Source organism: Palaemon carinicauda, chromosome 23 (assembly GCF_036898095.1).
Source record: "Palaemon carinicauda isolate YSFRI2023 chromosome 23, ASM3689809v2, whole genome shotgun sequence".
In the NCBI taxonomy this organism is placed as follows: Eukaryota; Metazoa; Arthropoda; class Malacostraca; order Decapoda; family Palaemonidae; genus Palaemon; species Palaemon carinicauda.
The window spans coordinates 95,750,846-95,768,613 of record NC_090747.1 but is presented as its reverse complement, the minus strand read 5'-3'; the positions used below and the strand labels follow the sequence as shown (position 1 = coordinate 95,768,613).

The 17,768-nt window shown below is 42.0% G+C and overlaps 1 protein-coding gene across 1 annotated transcript in view; it reads right to left on the bottom strand.

Annotated features, from left to right (window-relative positions):
- LOC137617263 (DNA mismatch repair protein Mlh1-like) overlaps positions 1-17,768 on the bottom strand; it is a 55,041-nt gene that overhangs the window by 2,384 nt on the left and 34,889 nt on the right. The window contains exons 10-12 of the mRNA XM_068347248.1: positions 16,236-16,299; positions 12,617-12,815; positions 1,462-1,613 (exon numbers count right to left, since the gene is read on the bottom strand). Of these exons, the coding sequence (XP_068203349.1) occupies positions 1,462-1,613; positions 12,617-12,815; positions 16,236-16,299 (415 nt within the window). The remainder of the gene's footprint in view (positions 1-1,461; positions 1,614-12,616; positions 12,816-16,235; positions 16,300-17,768) is intronic.

The following is a 17,768-nucleotide window of genomic DNA, read 5'->3' as shown; positions in this document are numbered from 1 at the left end:
TAGACAATCATGGAGGCCACAGATCTTTGCCAGCCCCTCATGGTCAAAGCCTGCCATCGAATTGTCATGGTTGGATCTTTCTTGGGTGGGTCTTTGGATGTGTGTTTAATTCCTGGGTGTCTATTCCAATGAATTCCCTATGCTCTAGCCGATCGAAGAGGATCCTGCCTCCTGCTCTCTCAACAACGGACTCTACATTCCAAAGGATGCAGACCCATCTTTGCTCATTAATCCAGCAGTTGCCAGTAATCCTGAGGCTATCATATCAATGGTTGTGGTAGCCTGTTGGAAACTTATTTTAAGGGTTGTGGTACCCTATTTGAAACTTGTTCCTTTCAAGAGTTGTGGTAGCTTCTTGGGAACATTTTAAAGGGAGAGACTCAAACACAAGAGCAAATCGTTCTTAGCCCACGCAGTCTCATAAGTAGCCACGACCCATAATTGGGGAAATCTCGCAGCTCGAAAAAAGTACTTCAACTTGGGAAGACTGTGACCTTGGCACACCAGTTGTCTACCAAGTGCTCTATGAAACTTGTTAAGTTTGTAACACTAGTAGAGCTGCTTTCCTTTCCAACAAGTTATAAGGCTGGGGGTGCAGATAGGACTCTGGAGGTTCCCAAAGTATTCCTAAGTAACTATCTCAAAGGCATAAGGGGGGGAGTAGGGGTTCAAAGATCTTGCTGCCAACTGGATCCTTTAGAGGAGGGATGCTGTCGCCTACCACTTAGCCAGGTAGGTGGGGCCAGAGGAATGCCTCAATGCTAGAGACTACAGAGCTTTTCCTGTAGACTGACTTAGACATTATAATGGAGAAGTAAAGATGACGAATGATTCCCTTATCCAAGATCCTTTGAAGGGAATGACAAGAGATTTTTTAACCCCATCATGACTCTGATATTGCCATGGAAGAAGACTTTAAGTGATTCCAGAGCACCTATCTGCACTCTCCAGCCTCATATCCTGTTGGAAAGGCAAGCAGTGCTATTAGCACTTTTCTGTAAACCATTTGAAAATACAAAGAATCCCCTTTCAAAAGAACAATATTCAAGAAGCGACTAGATTGCAAATGGTGATTGAGAATTTGTTGTGACGTAGGCGTGCTTGCGATAACCTAAAGGATGATTACTTTCTAAAATGACCTCAATCGTAGCAGACAACTTTCAACTACTGAGGTGCTGTGATAAATTCAAATGAGCCTGAATTGGCATGTGTTCCCAATACACACTGAGTCTGTGCTTGGGACATTAAAATTAACAGGCAATATAGCAGGGGAGACAACATTTATTTGGTATTCAAGTCGAATTGGATTCCCTGTTCTAGCCTTTAACTGGAAAGTTCTTGGAGACCCCACGACACTCCCAAAAGGTGACAAATCTAAATAGCACACAAGAATAAACTTAATTATCATAGCATGACAAAAGTGGATTCTTTAGACAAAGGATGACAATACTGTATTCTTACCTTCATTGGTTCATTATTCCTTTGAATGCGATAGAACCTTGAAGTTTCGCGACAAAAGGTTTGGAAGCAGTCCTTTTCATTATCCCAATCAACCTCTGTTGTTAATCGAAGGATGTACATAGGAAGACCTTCCATCGCTGGTACATAATCATCTTCAATGGAAAACCACATTATAGTATTTGATCAAATTTCTTCTTAAAACTTTATATAATTAAAACTATTTTACTAGCAATGGTCCTTTTTATGGTTAAAATAGTTTTATACTATTTCTATCAAAATTTAAATAACTAAGCTTTACAAATAGAGGACTTCATACTTTACTGGTCTAAAATTAAAGCACTAAAGAAATTTATTTTATGTTCTCAAGCGCTCAAGTTCAACTGTTAACAAAATGAAAACCTAACATTTCTATGTATGTGCTTCATCCAAATTTGCCTAAATGCACATTTTTATATCTTATGCATTTTATCATTGAGTATCACTGACATCAAAATATTACTGTATGAGGGCCAAATAAACATAACCACTAAAAATAATATTCATCAAAATTTGCCTAAATGAACAAATTTTATTTATTATGCACTTCTATCATCTGTCTATCTCACAAAATATTACTGTATGAAGGTGAAATAAACAACCACTGCAATAAAAATGATGGAGGTTGTATCCAAGGAAAATAGGCTTATTTCTGCTGCAATGAAAGGTACTGGGTTTTGTTTCACAAACACTTATGAGCTATTCAATATGCACAAGATAGAGCAAAAATAGATGATTGGCAAATATATACTTATGAAGAATTTAAGCATAATTATGTAAATGGATAAAAGAGAACAAAGCAAACCCCTAGAAGACATCAATATTAATAATGTTAGTAAATTGTGACGTGCACTTAGTACGGATAAATACATCACTACAAATATTATTGCTTTACTGAATTTTTAATAAGTTCCTTCTCCAACTTTAACTAGCAAATGTCAAACTTTTAAAGACTTGCATTTTTCCAAACTACACAAACCAGAGTCCATTACTGTAATAATAATATGATTTGAGCAAAGCTGGAACTTGTAGATTGCCCCACAGACAATGAAATGTGTCCTCTAGTTACGCTTACTGGTCTGAGACCTGCAAACAGAACTCTGGCAGTTTTCTGATGAACCTTATGGCAAACGTGTCTACTAATGGGAACCTCTCAGTCAAAAGTCTCTCCCTCTCCGCCACTGGACGAAGGGGAAACTAACCCCTACCACTTGCCCTGGCAACTGAGCTTGTCAGCAATTACATTCAATATGTAAGGGATGAATCTTGCCAATGGCTAGTGCCCAAGAGCGAGACTGTTGCCAACATGCAGAGGTAGCACTTAGGTGGTATTATCGCGCATCAATGCTATTGAGTGACCCCTCAGATTCTGTGTAAATGCTTGCAGCATCAGGAGTGCTTCCTATAACTCCAACAGGTTTATGTGAAGACTTCTCTTCCTTGGGTCAGCTCCCTGAGGTGGTCTAATTCCTCAGGGGTGCTCCCCATCTGTCCTTTAAGGTGTCTGTAAACAGCAGCATATCTGGAGAGAGGCACTCCAAGGGAATTCCCTTGTGGAGATTCTCTTCCATTAGCCGCTAAAGTAGATCTTCCCGTACCTCTTGTTCTACTAGAACATGGTGGTGAGATAGCTGCTGATCAGTCTCTCTTCAAGCACCACTGAAGTGACCTCTAGTAGAGGAACCTGCATGGAATAAGCTTCTCCAAGGATAAGAGGTGTCCAGATAAGCATTGTTATTGTTGAGCTGGTAGTTGTTGCCTAGACATACAAGGTCACTCTACTCCCTTAAATTTCCCAGTGTAATTATCCAATGGGAAGAGTCGTTACTGCAGTATCTATCAGCATTCCCAGGTACTCGGTCCTCTGCTCATCAAAATCTTCTAGGAACTGTCTCCAAGAAGAGGACAGGATCAACCAATTATCTAAGTACGTGGCATGTGCCGAAGACTAGACTAATGTGAACATTTGGGTTTAGGTGGTTCATAGTCCACAGCACAAGGCCAAAGAAAAGGAACTTCTTCGAGTACCGATGGATTGGTATTTGATAGCATGCATCTCTCAGGTCTCAAGGGATCATAAATTAGTTCCTCCTGATTACACCACATTCGAAGATACTCCAAGGGGGAGATGTCAATGACCGGCAACTGAGTACCTAGGGGTAGACTCTTTAAACCTCCTTGGATTCTTGCTGGTATGCCTGAAAGATCCTAGGCATGATGGGTCCCTTCTATATCGAGACCAAGACTACACTCACAATCGTTTGAGTATATTCTTTGGTTCGTGAACCTGAGCTTGCTCACTGCCTCTACCAGAGAATGCTAGGATACAGAGATGCACATGCACAAAGGTAATCACTTACGAATGGGTGAATGGGAGCAAACAGGAGACCACACGCAATCACAAGAGTGCATTTGAACAGGTGGGTGCACTTCCACCCTCCTGGGTAATATTCTTAGGTGAAGGCAAACCTCTTGTAGCCAAGAGCATGCATGCAAAGGGAAATGTACTTCCACCTGTGAGGAATAGTTAACAGGTGAGCTCTTGCAAACAAGTGTGAGAACAGGAGTGCGTGCCTTTACAAGCAAGTGTGAGTGCCATACAGTTGAGTACACCTCCAAAGGTGAGGGCAAGTGTATAGGGGCATTATTACAAGGTCAGCGCTGGCAAACAGATGAACACATGAAAAAAGGAGTACACCTCAACAGGTGAGGTCAGATGTACTTGTGTGCTACTGTAAACAGTATCACACACAATGAGGAGAGTACACCTCAGCAGTTGAGGATGATTGTACTAGTTTGCTACTACAAACAGGGGTGCACTTTGCCACGAGAGCGCATGCATGCACAGGCGAGTAACCCAAGGGGTGAGGGTGAATGTATCCTGGTATTACTGTCGAACACCTGCAAACAAGAATCAACCTAGTGTTAGAACGTGAGCAGGCCTGCTCGGACTCCTATAATGTTCTGAAGTTTTGTCTTGTCCTCAGCATCGAGTTTGGATGACTGGATATCCAGCCTCTGAAAAGGTGGCCATGCTTGTACTCTCAGCTGAAGAAGTTTCCCAGAAGGAACTGTAAGCACCCTTATCACACTTGTAGGAAGAAGGGGACAATTGGGTGGGCATTTTGATCCCATGACTTAAACCATGGCTTAAACCTTTGGTTTTTCTGGTTTGTAAAGTTTAGTTTTTTTTTTCTCTTTGTTTTTAGGTCTTCATGCCTCCTCTACAACTTTTTATGATAACAAGATTTTGGTACTTGACACAATGATTAAAACCAAGTACATTCAAAGTCATATCTTAGATCCTATTATTTGTTAAAAAACCATATATTGTATGACTTAAGTAACTGAACTTCAGATATTTAGGTTAAAAGAAATTAAATAATTTTATTTTTCTATTGCAATAGAGGTACTGTATATATAAGCAAAGAATATGAATCAAATACAAAATTACAAAAATAAGTACCATTTGGAGATTGATATCATATAAACAAAAAATTCACAAAACACTATACCATTTGGTGACTAATATCAAATAAAAAAAATTATAAAATTAAATATAATTTGGTGATTGATAATTTAATACAAAATGAATATCTAAAGACTACAGAACCAAGAAAATCTAAAGTGTACCCCATCAAAATTGTAGTCTGTTCAAAACTGTGGGAAAAAAAAAAAATCCCTTCCTTCTCTTCACCCAGTTTGTTTCCGAGTTTATTGTACAAAGTTACAATGTATGGATAATGGTATGTCAAACACATACAGAGGCACATGAATTAATTAAATAAACCAGAAAAAATATATTCCATGGTTTAAATAAACCAGAAAAAACTATATTCCATGGTTTAAAAAAAAAAAAACCATTGGAAGATGGGTAGCAATGAGACTTCCCTGCAAGTATTGGGGTTGAAATCAGGTTGGGAGGCGAGGGATATGAAGCAGCTTCCTCCCTCTCCCAGAAGTCATCGTAAGCTAGACCTTAGCAGGAGCTACTGAAGGTGTGGACCTGTTGTCAACTGCACCATAGTAGTCCTAGCCTGGCTAGATGGTCATGTCAGACACTACTTCTGCCAAAGACAAAGGAACAGCAGCGCGAGTCTGGATAGTTCAAGTGAGGGATTGTAGCAGTCTTTCCGTGGATGGAATGGCCTGCAGACCTAAGAAAGCCAATTGCATCTTTAGAGCCATGTCCTTAGCCACGTCGTCGTCAATCACATCAAGCTTGCTACGGAGTGAAGAGCAGAGGTTACCCGATTCACTAAGGGAATTAGAAAGAACCACTTCAGAGACAGCCAGAAGATACATTAGTTCTGGCTTTCCCCATCCACCTACAAACATGTTATTTTCATTAGTAAAATAAATTTTTGAATATACTTACCCGATAATCATGTAGCTGTCAACTCTGTTGCCCGACAGAAATCTACGGTCGGGATACGCCAGCGATCGCTATACAGGTGGGGGTGTACACAAAAGCGCCATCTGTGGTCAGGTACTCCAGTACTTCTTGTCAACACCACCTCAATTTTTTCCTCGGTCCACTGGTTCTCTATGGGGAGGAAGGGTGGGTCAATTAAATCATGATTATCGGGTAAGTATATTCAAAAATTTATTTTACTAATGAAAATAACATTTTTCAATATTAATCTTACCCGATAATCATGTAGCTGATTCACACCCAGGGTGGTGGGTGGAGACCAGCATACATGTTAACAAAGAAGCTAAGTATCCCGTATTTTATTTTATTAGTTATTCAAAAATAACATAAAATAAATAAGTACCTGGTAAGGAAGACGACTTGAACCATTACTCTGCCTTTATTAAGTACGTCTTCCTTACTGAGCGTAGCGGTCCTCTTAGGATGCTGAACGACTCTTAGGTGCTGAAGTATAAAGGGCTGCAACCCATACTAAAGGACCTCATCACAACCTTTAACCTCGGCGCTTCTCAAGAAAGAATTGACCACCCGCCAAATCAACAAGGATGTGGAAGGCTTCTTAGCCGACCGTACAACCCATAAAAAGTATTCAAGAGAAAGGTTAAAAAGGTTATGGGATTATGGGAATGTAGTAGCTGAGCCCCCGCCTACTACTGCATTCGTTGCTACAAATGGTCCCAGGGTGTAGCAGTTCTCGTAAAGAGACTGGACATCTTTTAGATAGAATGATGCGAACACTGACTTGCTTCTCCAATAGGTTGCATCCATAACACTCTGCAGAGAACGGTTCTGTTTGAAGGCCACTGAAGTAGCCACAGCTCTCACTTAATGTGTCCTTATCTTCAGCAAAGCAAGGTCTTCTTCCTTCAGATGAGAAAGTGCTTCCCTCATCAGGAGCCTGAATTAGTAAGAAACTGAGTTCTTAGACCTTGGAAGAGAAGGCTTCTTGATAGCACACCATAAGGCTTCTGATTGTCCTCGTAAAGGTTATGACCTTTTTAGATAGTACCTAAGAGCTCTAACTGGGCAAAGTACTCTCTCCAGTTCGTTCCCCACCAAGTTGGACAGGCTTGGGATCTCGAACGACTTAGGCCAAGGACGTGAAGGAAGCTCGTTTTAGCAAAAAAACCGAGCTGCAAGGAACATGTAGCCGTTTCAGATGTGAAAACTATGTTCCTGCTGAAGGCGTGGATCTCACTTACTCTTTTAGCTGTTGTCAAGCACACGAGGAAAAGAGTTTTTAATGTGAGGTCCTTAAAAGAGGCTGATTGGAGAGGTTCAAATCTTGATGACATAAGGAACCTTAGGACCACGTCTAGATTCCAGCCTGGAGTGGACAACCGACGTTCCTTTGAGGTCTCAAAAGACCTAAGGAGGTCCTGTAGATCTTTGTTGGTGGAAAGATCCAAGCCTCTGTGGCGGAAAACCGCTGCCAACATACTTCTGTAACCCTTGATCGTAGGAGCTGAAAGGGATCTTACGTTCCTTAGATGTAACAGGAAGTCAGCAATCTGGGTTACAGTGGTACTGGTTGAGGAAACTGCATTGGCCTTGTACCAGCTTCGGAAGACTTCCCCTTTAGACTGATAGACTCTGAGAGTGGATGTCCTCTTTGCTCTGGCAATCGCTCTGGCTGCCTCCTTCGAAAAGCCCCTAGCTCTTGAGAGTCTTTCGAAAGTCTGAAGGCAGTCAGACGAAGAGCGTGGAGGTTTGGGTGTACCTTCTTTACGTGAGGTAGACGTAGAAGGTCCACTCCTAGAGGAAGAGTCCTGGGAATGTCGACCAGCCATTGCAGTACCTCTATGAACCATTCTCTCGCGGGCCAGAGCGGAGCCAACCAACGTCAGCCGTGTCCCTTTGCGAGAGGCGAACTTCTGAAGTACCCTGTTGACAATCTTGAACGGCGGGAATGCATACAGGTCGAGATGGGACCAATCCAGCAGAAAAGCATCCACGTGAACTGCTGCTGGGTCTGGAATCGGAGAACAATACAACGGGAGCCTCTAGGTTATCGAGGTAGCGAACAGATCTATGGTTGGCTGACCCCACAGGGCCCAAAGTCTGCTGCAAACATTCTTGTGAAGGGTCCACTCTGTGGGGATGACCTGACCCTTCCGGCTGAGGCGATCTGCCATGACATTCATATCGCCCTGAATGAACCTCGTTACCAGCATGAGCTTTCGATCTTTGACCAGATGAGGAGGTCCCTTGCGATCTAGAACAACTTCCACGAATGAGTCCCTCCCTGCTTGGAGATGTAAGCCAAGGCTGTGGTGCTGTCAGAGTCCACCTCCACCACCTTGTTAAGCTGGAGGGACTTGAAGTTTATCAAGGCCAGATGAACCGCCAACAGCTCCTTGCAATTGAAGTGAAGTGTCCTTTGCTCCTGATTCCATGTTCCCGAGCATTCCTGTCCGTCCAAAGTCGCACCCCAGCCCGTGTCTGATGCGTCAGAGAAGAGACGGCGGTCGGGTTTCTGAACAGCCAAAGGTAGACTTCCTTGAGAAGAAAGCTGTTCTTTCACCACGTGAGAGTAGACCTCCTCTCTTCGGAAACAGGAACTGAGACCGTCTCTAGCGTCATGTCCTTTATCCAGTGAGCAGCTAGATGATACTGAAGGGGGCGGAGGTGGCGTCTCCCTAACTCGATGAACAGGGCCAGCGATGAAAGTGTCCCTGTTAGACTCATCCACTACCTGACTGAGCATCGGTTCCTTCTCAGCATGCTCTGGATGCATTCTAGGGCTTGGTAGATCCTTGGGGCCGACAGAAAAGCCCGAAAAGCTAGACTCTGAAGATCCATACCCAGGTAGACAATGGTCTGGGATGGGACGAGCTGGGACTCCTCAAAATAGACCAGGAGGCCCAGTTCCTTGGTCAGATCCATAGTCCATCTGAGAATCTCCAGACAGCGACGACTTGTGGGAGCTCTTAAAAGCCAGTCGTCTGACGGAGTCGGACACAAGATCATGGTACTGCTGCACAGTCTGTGAACTGTCAACCATGGGGAAGCGAGGAAGTACAGCGACAACCCGAAACTGTCTAGACTGTCTGGGTCGTACAGACAACTCCTTATCGGGTTGCTGAGGTTGCCGCACTGCGTCACAACAAGTCACTTCTGCTGGTTGTTGAACGTCTTCCCAGTGACACACTGACTCCGTAAACAAAAAATCCTCTAACAAGGACTAAGCTTGGACTGCATGTCTTGCAACAAAGCTCAAGGTCTATGGGAGCAGGTGTGGTAACAGACGGGGTTAGCGACTGAAGTGGAACCATTACCCTCCCTGGAAGCATGTTATGCTTAAATAAAAGTCCATAGGAGGCTAAGCAGCTAAAGGCTCCTCTCCAAATGACAGAGTCCTCAAGGGAATATCAGAAGGAGGGAGAATAGCACTTTCTCATCTACAGGAACCATATCCGAGAAAAGCTAAGTTCTCTCAGTGAGGGTTTCACTGGAGCAAAAGCAGCAGACCAGAAGGCAACGTTAAGAAACTGCTTGACAGTCTTGTGAGTTGGCAACAACCAAAGATGTGTGACTGAGGAGCATGCGGTAAGGTATGCAGAGCATGCTGTATGCAGAGCATGCTGTATGTAGAGCATGCTGTAAGGTAAGCAGAGCATGTTGCATGGCGTGCGGCTTATGCTGCATGGGATGAGGCTCATGCTGCATGGGATGAGGCTCATGCTGCATGGTATGAGACTCATGCTGCATGGGATGAGGCTCATGCTGCAAGGGATGAGGCTCATGCCGCATGCGTTGAGGAGGATGCGGCATAGTATGAGGCTCCTGCCTCATGGTTTGAGGAGGATGCCGCAAAGCATGAGGCTCCTCATAGCATGAGGCTCCTGCCTCATGGGTTGAGGAGGATGCCGCATAGCATGAGGCTCCTGCCTCATAGGTTGAGGAGGATGCCGCATAGCATGAGGCTCCTGCCTCATGGGTAGAGGAGGTTGCCGCATAGCATGAGGCTCCTGCCTCATGGGGCATGAGGCTCCTGCCTCATGGGTTGAGGAGGATGCCGCATAGCATGAGGCTCCTCATAGCATGAGGTCCCTGCCTCATGGGTTGAGGAGGATGCCGCAAAGCATGAGGCTCCTCATAGCATGAGGCTCCTGCCTCATGGGTTGAGGAGGATGCCGCATAGCATGAGGCTCCTGCCTCATGGTTTGAGGAGGAAGCCGCATAGCATGAGGCTCCTGCCTCATGGGTAGAGGAGGTTGCCGCATAGCATGAGGCTCCTGCCTCATGGGTTGAGGAGGATGCCGCATAGCATGAGGCTCCTCATAGCATGAGGCTCCTGCCTCATGGGTAGAGGAGGTTGCCGCATAGCATGAGGCTGCTGCCTCATGGGTGGAGGAGGTTGCCGCAACGCATGAGGCTCCTGCCTCATGGGTGGAGGAGGTTGCTGCAACGCATGAGGCTCCTGCCTCAAGGGTTGAGGAGGTTGCCGCATAGCAAGAGGCTCCTGCCTCAAGGTAAGAGGAGGTTGCTGCATAGCGCTGGTACCTGGCAACTCCCAATGCGGCAGCTCACGCATGGAGGCAGGAGGAGCCTCAACATCATTCGTCTGGCAGGGTGGACTGCGCAGAGGTGGAGGAGCGCTCGCAGGAGGAGGTGTGCTAACCTTCTCTGCCTGAAACTCCTGCATCAAAACCGCAAGCTGAGACTGCATTGTCTGCAGCATAGACCACTAGGGTCTATGAAAGACAACAACAAACGGAGCTCCTGTCCGTTGAGACTGAGGGTCTAAAACAGCTGGTGCGGCAACAGACGGAGTTACTGCCTGTTGCGGTAACACCTTGCCTCACTGGGAGGTGTGCAGTTGTCGTACTGCAGCAAGTCCGAACTGACCCAGTGTTAATGGCTACACCTAGGAGTTAGACTTGCGCGGAAGGGACCGACTTGCACTTAAAAGCTGCAAGATTTGGTCCATGGTTTCTGCGAGAAACCTCTTCCGCAGACGAGGAATAAATGGGCTCTCTCGTCTTTGTGTGGGTGGGGTGATCACGTCAGCTACGTGAGTTGGTTACACCCGAAACCACGGAGGGAAACGTCTGTTCGTCGATCAAGGCCTGATGAACCCATAAGTCCTTCGACGTTACTTCTCCCCTGGGCTTGGGAGCTTGTAAGAGGTCCCAGACTAGGCGAACAACTGGCACGAACAGACGAACCCTCGAACGCAACACTGTAACACTTTGCGCTTATCACTTTATCACTTTTGATTTTCTGTTTGCACTTATTTCACTGAACTCGAAACTTTAAGTGGTTTGTACCTGAAACACGCAATTCTATCCTTCATTAAAAGTTAGTAATTGCGAAAACAGTATTACAATGTAACAGAAAAAACATAATGAAAGATAAATAATTCAGTGGCTGGAAAAGAGACTAAACACTAGATCAAAAGAACTACGTTTAAAATCTCTCACCGCATAAAGCCTGGGAACAAGAATAAAACTCTAGAAACGTTTACCTTCTTCCCCTAAAGAGACTAGGGAGAAGAGCAAAAACGATAACAACGTTACCCGCTTGAACGAAACGTTTACCCTCCTCTCTCTCCCTCCGTCTCTATCTATCTCTCTCTCTCTTTTGACTTAGAACCTGAGAGATGAGCCCAATTATATATATCGTTAAAACAAATTATTGTTAAAGGAAAAAAACTGAAAGATTTCCCAAATAAAAAGTTCCTTTATTAGAATTAAAACCATTTAAGCTAAGAAAGAATGAACAAAACGCTAGAATCGGTTTACTCTTACTGCAACGTGAAACCGTGAATACTCTCTCTCTATCGTAACGATAGAGCGCAAGTTGAACGTTCTGAACGTCAACAACTGCAGAGACAAAACAAAACGTTAGTTCAACTTTGAAAACAGTACGAGACTATCAAAGAAATTCTTTCAAAAACATTAAAATAGCATAAAATGTTAACAGGTAAAAACGAAATGACGGGCTCAATGTTAATTAACTTCGGTTCCAAGAAAAGACCGCCTACTATTAGGAAAGGTCGCATATAAACAAACATAAAAATTAATTTTAATAAGTTTATAATAAAAGGAAGTTAATCGAAGAGGCCTATAAAAGGCGGAGAGATATAAAATAAATCTATAACTTTGTTAAGCAAAATTAAGAAAGAGAGTCTATACTCTCTTCGACACCAACACTTCCGTCTAAGGGAAGGGTCGGCCATTTAAAAGTGAAAGAGAGTTCATACTCTCTTCGTCACCAAAATTAAATCAAATTAATTCCAAAAAACTTGCTAAGCTAATGATAAAGCTTCCTGAATAGCGAAGGCTAAACTCTAGAGCAAATACATCACCAAATCGTGACCAATAACTCCAGAATCAACAGCGTATCCATGTAGATCTAGCCGGAGGCACGACAGAGGAAAAATTGAGGTGGTGTTGACAAGAAGTACTGGAGTACCTGACCACAGATGGCGCTTTTGTGTACACCCCCACCTGTATAGCGATCGCTGGCGTATCCCGACCGTAGATTTCTGTCGGGCAACAGAGTTGACAGCTACATGATTATCGGGTAAGATTAATATTGAAAAACCTCGTTATAAATTTTAGCATAAAAGTTCCTGATTTGCTGAAATCATACTCCTATTAACAGACAATGGTTTGTATTAGTGTAGGAACAAATAATTTTAAAATAATGATACTTTATTGTGTATGAAAAAATTACCTATAACATATGGAAGAGTACATAGATTTCCATCATCATCAATCTTCAGGCTGAAATAGTCCTCCAACATAGGACCTTTGGACTTAAGAAGTGATACAATGTATTCTGCTAAGTCCTCTTTCTTTCCATCTGACTCAGACCAACCACTCTCTTCTAGGTCAAGGGCAATTAATGCTAATTCCTTTACACTTGCTGGGGTCTGAAAAGTAAAAAAAAAAAAAAGATCATGGTAAAAATAAGTAAGTACAGTATTATACATAAAGTATACTCCAAAAGGGAAAGGGGAAAAATTTTAAACTTATTTTTTCCTTGCTATAGAAACCTAAGTCCTTTAATAGGAGTACGATTCCAGTGAAGCTGGAAACTCTGCTATTAAATCTTACATGGTGTAAATACTTACTGGCGGATAGCAGGAAAGCTCCAACTCCATTGCCAGCTCACAGAATTGCCACTTTGATCAATGTAACTAAATATTCAGATTTGTATACCCGTAGTTCAGAAAAACACAAACTACTTTTAAAAATGGTTTTGACGAAGGAAAAACCTATTTTTTGGGGGTGCTGTGTGGTCACCAAGGACATAACTGTGAAAAGCTAGAACAAAGAATCCAATAAGACATAAATGAGATGCCGAAAATTTCTTCTTCACTCAACGGTTCAACTACTGCACTAATTATTCAGTGGCTCCTTTCCACTCATTAGCTATGGTAAGCAGCTCTTCTAAAAAGACAATCCAAAATCAAACCATTCTCTTCTCTTCTCTTGTGTAGTGCCATAGCCTCTGTACCATGGTCTTCCAATGTCTCAAGTTGATGAGTTCTCTAGCACACTTATTTTCCTTCCTCACTGGGATATTTTCCTTGTTGGAGCCTTTGGGTTTATGGCATCCAGTTTTCCAACAAGGGTTGTAGCTTAGCTTATAATAATAATAATAATAATAGCGACATGCCAATAAGAATCTTTTAGATTTACTGTAGTACTTGGCAGACATGCAACATGGTCTTGTTTTATAATGTGTCGCAACTAATGTGCTTGTTGAGACATGACAGGCTGAGAATCCCTCTTCTCTTAGGCGAGGCTTTCTTTGGTGCTCCAAATTGTCTGCCTTGGAATCTTAATAATTTGTATTTTTCTATAGCTCTTTCTCAGCCTCTACGCCCACTGAGAAAAGTTCCAATGTTCTCGAAAATGATGGAGACAACCCTAAACTCAAAGCCTCTCATTGATGAGATCCATTGCCTCTAGGCAACTTACCTGGCCCTTCGTTTCCCTTGTATTGTCTCCAGTAGCCTCCCCTAGACCTATATACTGTATTAAAAAAATGAAGTTTGATCAGGATCTTTGGTGGAGTGGCTTTGCTGCCCCTGTTCCTTCCGAGGAAACTTGGGTATAGGCCGAGGCTTGAGATGGGAAAAAGGAGCTGGGCTCTTCATGGGTTGCTAGTGAGCCTGCTGCTAGTTCTTATAGGCTCCAGCCTTGTGAAAGGAGGCTTCTTCCTTTTTAAAGAGGTGGTCGACTGGTATACACCTATAGCTCCCACTTCTAAAGAGGACATGAAAAGATAGAGTACCAAGTTATAAAGTCTGCAATCCTAAGAGGATCTGGAACCAAAGGAAAATGGTCATCCAATTGGTTGATACCTACTGTATCTGAACACTCCATTTTTAAGGAGAAAGACCACGAAAACCTTTCAGTTCCATGAATCCTTCAAACTCTTTCAGATATAACCTCCTAAAATGACTACATTCTTTAGCTAAGCCATTTCTGGGTAAATACTCACAGGACCAAGCTATCTTAGCAAATACTTTCACCCACATTGAAAGGAAAAAGACTGCATTATCTCTTGAGCCTTTCCCAAATGGATCCTGATTCCGAGGAGAATAAATTCACTGCAAACAATTAGAACAATTGACAGAGTCCTAAGCCCTGACCTAATCAGCAAAACAAATCACTATGGTAGTAAAAAAACTTGTGACCACAGTTAGAGTTGGCTGGGTTATCACATCTGACCCAGACACACTTGATTTTGGTTTTATTCATCTATAAAAATTTTTTTATTGAAAACCTCAATTATTTCTATATCACCCAGAAGAGGGGTAGTTTATCACCTTTACTTTCCCAAATTACCATGACAACATATCTAAAATAGAGATACTTACAAAATGACTAGCCCCTTTCTCTAACAATCATAGATTGTCGGTCTTCAGTGAGATACCCAACGGTCATATTCTTATTTCCCAGCTACATCACAGTTGACCTCATGATTTACCAATTTATGGTTACCAAGTTAATATATGTGAAAAAAGATAACATTAATATGAGCCTATAAAGTCTTTAAATAGGAAGATACTTTTTCTATGGGGAGTACTCGACTGAAATATTTAGCAAACCTCGACAATTTACCCCTTCCTTTCACAATAATGTAGATAGTAAACCTCCCAGGGTTAGTAAGGGAAAGGGATCATAATATGTTAGCCCTCTCCTCAACTACAACTCTTTGAGTGCAAAGTATGGTACTACAGTTCCAGAACTTAATCAACTCCTTTGATCTTTAAGTTTTTCACTAGATTTTCCCAATTCTTCCTCGGAAGAGAAGAGAAACTTTCCTTCTTTTAAAGAGGTTAATATCAACCAACTTAACCAAAACAGATATGATACATACTTTGTATAAGGAAGTGGCAACATCTGTTATGAAGAAAGAATAGCTTCCAAAGGAGGAATAAGCTTGTCCTGTGGAGGAAGACTAACCCCAAACAGACTTTTTCCTTTTTGAATCTAGCTTCCATATCTGTAGTTATAGTGTCCAAACATCTAATACTGTTAACAGACTGATTTTACTCAGATAAATCACACTTGTAAGAAACACTTATATTCTCTCACAGATTACATTTTGAATGGGGATCACTTTACTTGCTTTGCACTCTCCGCAAAATCTAGGCTGTACATGTAGTCACAAATTTGTAAGACAATTTCTACTACAGTTTTCCTAACAAAGGAAGTAAGCACTATATCACCAAATTACAAAAATCAAAGCATATGAAAATTAGTTAATGTAGCCAATGTTATAATTAAAGAATGAATTGATTAAAATGGCAGCAGGTTAGAGATGTTATATATACACTTTGTTTGACTAGCACCTCTCTCAAGCAGGAAAAAGGGCTTACATATGGCATGTATAAAAATTTTATAACTATTTTCCTTGCACTTTTCCTCCAAATAAATAGCTCATGAATTGCAGGTAGTTTAATTACTATAATGCAATTTTATATTCATTTCTATAATTTGACTTAACTACTACAAAGTTAATAAGCTTTTTGAACCCTTCTCATCTAGCTTTCAAAGTTAATCAACATTGTCTTGTTCCAGTTACCACCACTTTGTTCATACGGCCAAGTTTAAAATTGTAAGGTAATTTTCTGAAACTTTTACATACTAGGCTAGGTACTTTACTTGGGAGACTCCATGCCTATAGTGCAAATTATTGAAGCCTTCATTGAGAGTTGACAATGGTGGTTTTTAAAGCTCTCCGACTTCTTTTCTCAAATACATAGAAAATATTTCTACATTACAATAAAATGAGAGTAAATAAGACAATTCACTAAAGTTCACAAACGACTTACTGAAAGTTTAAGAACTCCAAAGTTTCCAAAGTCAGTCAGTAGCAACTGATAGAACAGCTCTTCACTGAAATAGATAAAATAGCCTAGTATAATTGTCATAATTAAAATAATAAATTGGTACAACATAGCAATTAATTCAATATGCATATTACTATCTATTTTTACCACTTACAGTATAATAAATCAATTGTACCAGTGGACTGGGTGTTTATGTATATTGTTCCACTATACAAAGGTAAGGGAGATGTGCATTACTGTTGTAATTCACGGGGTTGAGTGTGGTTGGAAAAGTGTATGGTAGAGTGTTAATTAATAGGATTAAGGATAACAAGAGGATGCAATCTTAGAAGTACAAGGTGGTTTTAGAAGAGTTAGGGGATGTATGGATCAGATTTTTAGTTAGGCACATATGCAAAAAATATTTAGCAAAAGGTAAGGTTCATGTTTCAATTATGGATCTGGAGAAAGCTTATGATAGAGTTGGCAGGGAAGCGATGTGGAGTGTGACAAGATTATATGGAATTGATGAAAGGTTGTTGCAAGCAGTGAAGAGTTTATACACAAGCAGTAAAGTTTGTGTTAGGATAGGAAATGAAGTGAATCGGAGAAGCTGGGTGGATCAGTGACAGTTTTGGAGGTTATGTGAGAGAAGGAAGTTGAGAGTTAATGTGGGTATGAGTAAGGTTATGGGATGCACGAAAAGAGAGGATGGTGCTAGGTTGAATGTCATGTTGAATGGAGAGCTACTTGAAGTAGAGCAGTTTAAGTACTTGGGGTCTGTTAATGTAAATGGTGGAGTAGAAGCAGATGTACGTCAGAGAGTGAATGAAGAATGTAAAGTGTTAGGGGGCAGTAAAGGGAGTGGTAAAGAATAGAGGGTTAGGAATGAATGTAGAGTTTTCTATATGAGAAAGTGATTGTATAAACTGTCATGTATGAATGGATCAGAGTTGTGGGGAATGGAAGTGACAGAGGTAAAAATTGAATGCATTCAAGATTAAGAGTCTGAGGAGTATGGCTGGTTGTATCTCGATCAGATAGGGTTAGGAACGAATAGTGAGGGTGAAAACAGGTGTAAGAAATTAATTAGCAGCTAGAGTGGATATGAATGTGTTGAGGTGGTTTGGCATGCAGAGAGAATGGAAAATGGCTTTCTGATAAAGATGATGAATGCAAGAGTTGATGAGAGAAGTACAAGAGGAAGGCCAAGGTTTGAGTGGATGGATGGAGTGGAGAAAGCTCTAGGTGTCAGGAGGATAGATGCGAGAGGCAAAATGTGTGCTAGAAATAAGAATGAATGGCAAGTGATCGCGACGCAGTTCTGAGAGGCTCTGCTGCTTCCTTCGGGGTGACCGCTGAAGTAGGGGATTCAGTATATTAAGCTTCATTTCTGGTGGATAACAGGTGAGGGTGCTCTGTGGCACCCTAGCAGTACCAGCTAAACTCAACTGAATCCCTCTTCGGGCTGGGAGGAGCTAAGAAGAAGAAAAGTTCCCCTTTTGTTCTTTTTTCCTTAAGTCAGCTGCCCCAAAA